The sequence below is a fragment of the Thamnophis elegans genome, unplaced genomic scaffold (assembly GCF_009769535.1).
Source record: "Thamnophis elegans isolate rThaEle1 unplaced genomic scaffold, rThaEle1.pri scaffold_97_arrow_ctg1, whole genome shotgun sequence".
In the NCBI taxonomy this organism is placed as follows: Eukaryota; Metazoa; Chordata; class Lepidosauria; order Squamata; family Colubridae; genus Thamnophis; species Thamnophis elegans.
Genome location: NW_022473920.1, coordinates 61,238 through 67,502, shown reverse-complemented (window position 1 = coordinate 67,502; position 6,265 = coordinate 61,238). Strand labels below are relative to the sequence as shown.

Genomic DNA, 6,265 nt, shown 5'->3' with positions numbered 1-6,265 from the left:
GCGTGGCAGAGGAAGGATACTGCAAAATCCCATTCCCTCCCCCGCTTGGGGCCAGCCAGAGGTGGCATTTGCCGGTTCTCCGAACTACGCAAAATTTCCGCTACCGGTGTCCAGAACCTGTCAGAACGGCTGGATTTCACCCCTGTGCTCACTCCCGAACTGTGGTTAAGGAGGATCCCCCAATCTTTGCCTACTCCCCTATTATGGCTGTGTCTCCCCCCCCCCCCTCGTGCTAAGCCCTTCCACGATTCTTAGCCCCTCCTTGGTTTCCATCTTATTCCCCACGGACGGATTTCCGCCATCGTCCTTCCGCACCCCGTCCTCGCACCTTTGTAAAAAAGGCCTGCCGGATAAGAGGTCTCCCATGTTGGCAAAGCCGGGTCCCCGCGGACAGAGGCTTTTGAATTCGGCCGAGCCGGGCTTGGGCATTCCTCGCAGTCCTTGCCCCCAGGCCGCGCCGACCAGAGCAGGCAGCAAAGGTCGAATTGGCGGTATTTCCCTGGCAGCGCCCACGGGTGCACTCGTCCTCGGCCCACTTCATGTAACACTGCTCCAGCCGCACATCTGGATGGGAGAGAAACAAGAATGAATGAAGGAATTGGAAAGCTGGGGTGAGGACTGTCCTTAGTGAAAAGCAGAGAGCCGGGATTTTTATTTCCTTCCTTCCTTCCTTCCTTCCTCCTTCCTTCCTTCCTTCTCTTCTCTCATCTCCCATCGCCTGCTCACCCATCCTTTTTCCTTTCCTCTCCTTCCTTTTTCTTTCTTTCTTTTCTTTCTTTCTTTTTCTCTTCTCTCCTTTCCCCTTCCCTGTTCACCCATCCCTTTTTCCTTTCCTTTCCTTTCCTTCCTTCCTTCCTTCCTTCCTTCCTTCCTTTCTTTTTCCCTCTCCTCTCCCCTTGCCTGCTCACCATCCCTTTCTATTCCTCTCCTTTCTTCTTTTCTTTCTTTCTTTCTTTCTTTCTTTCTTTCTTTCTTTCTCCCTCTCTTCTCCCATTGCCTGTTCACCATCCATTTACTTTCCTCTCCTTCTCTTTCTTTCTTTCTTTCTTTCTTTCTTTCTTTATTTCCTTTCTTACTTCCTCTCCTTCCTTCCTTCCTTCCTCTCCTCTCCCCTTGCCTGCCTCACCCATCCCTTTTTACTTTCCTTTACTTCCTTCCTTCTTTCCTTCCCTTCCTTCTTCTCTTTCTATCTCCCTCCTCTTTCTCCCTTCCTCCCTGTCCTTCCCTCCCTTCTGATCCCCCTCTCAATCTCTTTCCCTTCCTTTCCACCTCTTCCCATTCACATTCCTCCTCTCCCCTCCTTTCTCTCCTCTGGACATTTACATTGATTATTTTGCTCCCTTGGAAGCTGGAGAAGACAGTTGTACAGTAGTCCTCAACTTCCGACTATTCGTTTAATGGGCACTTGAAATTACAATGATGCTGGAAAACAGTGACTTACAACAGGTCCTTAGCCCTGTGATTGTTGCGGCATCCCCAAATGGTCACAGAACTAAACAATTGGCATTGGCTAAGCTTTTAGTCTGACGTCCCTCCCAGGGCGTCCCCAGGCATCCAACCCATGGGAGACCTCCCTGCTCACTGCCCCAAGGCAAGCTGGGGTATCAAAGGCATGATGTGTTCCAGGGTTTGGCAATATTTGCAGCCCTCCCCTTTGGTTTGTGACTGGAGTCCCCATGGATCAAACTTTCAGCTTTCCCCAAGAGAAGAAGGTGGCCAGATGAGACACCTCGCCTGGTCCTCACCCACGCAGGTCCGGCCAGAGCCATCCAAAGTCAAGCCTTCTGGGCATTCGCATCGGAAGGACCCCGCCGTGTTCACGCAGTGGCCCGTTGGGGCAGACGCCTGGGAAGACGTCGCACTCGTTCACATCTGGTGGGGCAGAGAGAAAGACCGGTTGGAGGGCAGAAGGTCTTGCTAGAACCGTGGCTGGGGCAGCCCTAGAAGACCTCCCTATCGTTCTTCTCAAGGAGCACCATTTCCCAGACTGCGGGGGAAACCTCCCCTCTGAGCAGAGCTGAGTTGAGGTTGTGTCAACGCTTGAGTGGTCCAACTTGAGAAGAAACTAGGTTGTGACGTTCTTTGACCCTCTGCCCGGTTCCACAGCAGGTTGTCTCTGAGCATCTTCACAGCCTTCCTCTGGAATCTCTCAGAGACAACCAATTCCTCTTTCTCGGGTGCTCCACAGCCAGCCCCTCAAGAAACAAAGGCTGGGCCACCAACCAGAGATGGAAGCTACCTTCACAAGAGAGACCTTTCCTCCTGGCGTAACCTCGCGGACAGGCGGCATCTGGAGCCGAAGAGAGAGAAGGGGGCGAATTTTTTAGCATGTTGGCTTGTTGGAAGACCCAAAGGAAGGGACCCCTGTGATCCGAGCCCCAACTTTACCGATCTCACAGCGTTCACAGGGGCTTCCCCAGGCAGCCCCCAGCGTAGCACAGCATTCGGACTTCAAGGTAGCCCCGTTGATGTTGACTTCACAGCGTCCTTCTTGGATGTTGAGCCAACAGGTGCCCTTCATGCTGTCTGGGGGTTGCAGGAAAAAGCAGAGAGACAGGTTGGAGGCGGCAGGAGTGGTGTGGTGGCCAAGAGGTGGAGCTCTCGCCTCACAATCAGGAGGTTGTGAGTTTGATCCTAGGTAGTGGCAGATATTTCTCTCTCTGGGCACACTGAGAACAATATCTGCTGAACAAAACTCCGCATTGGTGACAGGAAGGGCATCCAGCCATTAAAACACTCTGCTAGTTCCATTCAGTCGCCCAGACTCCACCCCACAATGGATTATGGGGTTGTTAAATGACGATGATGACAGGTTAGAGGAGGGAAAGAGGCATCACCAAAAGTTAGAAAAGGACATTTCGGTCCTCACTTGTTGGCGAGAAACAGCCCAGCCAACTCATTGTCTTCTACAACTAGATGAGCTACTTCTATTTTACTGGAAGGCTACTGTGAGGGAATTGCACAGCAAATGTCCCAAATGAAGCCAAAGACGCTGACACAGAGTTGTCATTTTATAGAAAATAAATATATTTAACATCTATTTTTACAATAAATAAGATAGTCAGGCACATCACTACATCATCATGAGGTAAATCGTGAGGTAAATCACAAAGGATACAGAGCACGTAGAAGAAAAACATGGGGGGGGGGAGAGAGGGAAACTCCCCCTGTTCACCCACAACAACCAATCACAGCGCAGATTGCCTCATGCAGGAGCAGACTGGATAGTCAGAACACAGGAACATCATGAGGTAAATCAAAAAGGATACAGAGCACACAGAAGAAAAAAGGTGGGAAAACAGGGAAACTCCCCCTTTACACTCACAGCAACCAATCACAGAGTAGATTGCCTCATGCAGAAGCCTGCACTCTCCGGTCAACTACAATTGTGTGTTCTGGTCAATTTTACACTACTGTTCCAGCTATTAAATTAAATATCTTAACAGTTATAACAACAGAATCTTACAAGTCTCAAAATACAAACGTCCCACTGCCATTTTAAACTACCTGATCCGTTAGGGTGGGTCCTTCCTAATTTTTTCGCCTGACCGTTGAGTCACTGAGGGCTCCTGCCTCTCTTCTCTGATGGTTGCCTACCCAGCTAATCTTCCCCTTGCCTACAACACACAATTGTAGTTGACCGGAGAGTGTGGGCTTCTGCATGAGGCGATCTACTCTGTGATTGATTGCCGTGAGTGTAAAGGGGAGTTTCCCTGTTTTCCCGCCTTTTTTCTTCTGTGTGCTCTGTATCCTTTTTGATTTACCTCATCCACATATTAAACAGGGTGACCATTCCCTGGCACTCCCCTTCTCAATCTCCAGAGTCTTGGACCCAAGTTCTGAGACCCAGGCTTATGACCATCACTGGTCAGGGCAGCTCCTTACCACACAGATAGTGCCACTGGGATCCAGTTTGCTTCCAGGCGAACACTCACACGCAAAGGACCCAGCGTTGTTCCGGCAGAGCCCGTTGACACAGGGGTTGGATGTGCATTCATTGATATCTAGGAGAGAGAAAGAAAACAGGGCAACCTATAGGCGGGGAAGGGGATGGGGTATTACCACATTTTTCGGAGTATAAGACGCACTCCACCCCCTCAAAAAAATGGGTGAAAATTTTGGTGCGACCTATAGACCAAATATGGGCTCCCGAACCCCCTACGAGTCACATTTTCACCCTTCTTGGCCCACAGAAGCACTCTGCAGTGCTCTGCACAGCCTGTTTTCACCAAAAACAGGTCTGTTTTGGGGCTCTCAAACTCTCCCCATGTCACATTTTCGACTCCCCAGCCCCCAGAAACACTCTGCATGCCAAAAATGGGACGTCCAAAGGGTTTGGGAGGCCCAAAATAGTCCTCTTTTTGGCCTGCAAAGTGCTTCTGGGGGGCCGGGAGGGGGGCAAAAACGAGACGGGCAGGGGTCAAAAAATTTTTTTTTCTTGTTTTCTTCCTCTAAATCTAGGTGCGTCTTATAGTCCGGTGCATTTTATAGTCCAAAAAACATGGTATTTGTGTGTAAAGGAAGAAGTCAAGATGGTGGCCAAAGCTGTCTGAATAAAGGCTATGTGAACAAGGTCTGGGGTTTTAATAATGCCACAGCAGCCAACAATTTGACTTTTTCACTCATCACCTGACCCTGGATTTTGGGGGGGAAATTAACAGAATTAGAGTTGGATGGTCATCTAGTCGAACCCCCTTTTCATGCAGGACACCCATTTCAGACAAATGTCTGAAATCCAGTCTCTTCTTAAAAACCTTCGGTGTCGGAGCACCCAAAACCTCCGGAGGCAACTTCTGTTCCACTGGTTAATTGTTTTCACTGTTAGGAAATTTCTCCTCAGTTCTAAGTTGCTTCTCTCCTTTGGTTAATTTCCACCCATTGCTTCTTGTTCTGCCCTCAGGTGCCTTGGAGAATAGCTTGACTCCCTCTTCTTTGTGGCGACCCCTGAGATATTGGAAGACTGCTATCATTTCTCCCGTAGTCCTTCTTTCTATTAAACTAGACACACCCAGTTCCTGCAACCGTTCTTCGTATGTTTGAGTCTCCAGTCCCCTTAATCCTCTTTGTTGCTCTTCTCTGCACTCTTTCCAGAGTCTCCACATCTTTTCTACATCGTGGAGACCAAAACTGGATGCAAATATTCCAAGTGTGGCCTTACCGAGGCCTTATAAAGTGGTATTAACTCTTCACGTGATCTTGATTCTCTCCCTCTGTTGATGCCGCCTAGAACTGTGTTGGCTTTTTTGGCAGCTGCTGCACACGGCTGGCTCCTATTTAAATGGTTCTCCACTCGGACTCCAAGATCCCCCCCACAGTTACTACTATTGAGCAAGGTACCACCTATGCTGTACCTGTGCATTTCGTTTTCCTTGCCTAAATGTAGAACCTTACTTATCACTGAATTTTATTTTGTTAGACAGGGCCTAGTGTTCACAAGTCTGTCAACAAGAAATTAAAAGCTGGATTGTTTCTGAGGATCTGTTCCGATTTCCTGCTTCGTGGCCACCAACTATTTGGGATCTACCACATTCAACCATGTGCCTTGACTGACATGGTTTCAAGACTTCCACCTGGATATTTGGGGTTCCAAGGTGGTTACCTTCACATGTGTCTGTCTCGGTCTGGAAGACAAACCCTTTCGGGCAGCTGCAGCTGTAGCTCCCGGGCGTGTTGCGACACAGTCCGTTGTCACACAACAGGCGATTGATGGCACATTCATCAACATCTGGCGAGAGAAAGTAAAGGCACAGAACCTGAGCAACGGGGCTGGCATTTGGATGGGAGAGCAACCTTTTTCCCCCCATCTTCTCTTGAGCCATAAGGACTAGCCACTTTAAACAAAAAAAGATCAAGGGAATCTAACAGGATAGGCAGGACAATGGAGTTTATTTCTGACTTTCCCCTTTTTCCTATCCTTCCCGTTGGGGATTAGATGGAGAATCACAATTTCCCAGGAGAGAGATGTCCATTCTGTCAACTACCAGAAGTTATTCACCTTCAAGGTCAAGTTTTTTTTGCAAAAGTTGAATAACTCCCGCGGAAGTCTTTGACGCTCTCTGAGCTGGGTTGTACATTTGCAGACATTTCGTTACCTGACTAAGTTACCTCATCCGTGCTAGGGAGTGTGGGGTTTGCTCCATGTTTATATACAACAGCTTGCATTAGAAGGGTTGGTGGAGTGTTGATAATTACTTGATTAGGATAGTGTTTCTGTCTGTTGCTTCATTATTTCTCTCCATGGTAGTTCTTCGATTAGGATCTTGTT

At 48.7% G+C, this 6,265-nt stretch overlaps 1 protein-coding gene across 1 annotated transcript in view; it reads right to left on the bottom strand.

Moving 5' to 3' along the window:
* LOC116523713 (fibrillin-2-like) overlaps window positions 1-6,265 on the bottom strand; it is a gene marked incomplete at its 5' end in the record, with an annotated part of 185,510 nt that overhangs the window by 118,985 nt on the left and 60,260 nt on the right. The window contains one exon of the mRNA XM_032238847.1: window positions 5,600-5,725. Within this exon, the coding sequence (XP_032094738.1) occupies window positions 5,600-5,725 (126 nt within the window). The remainder of the gene's footprint in view (window positions 1-5,599; window positions 5,726-6,265) is intronic.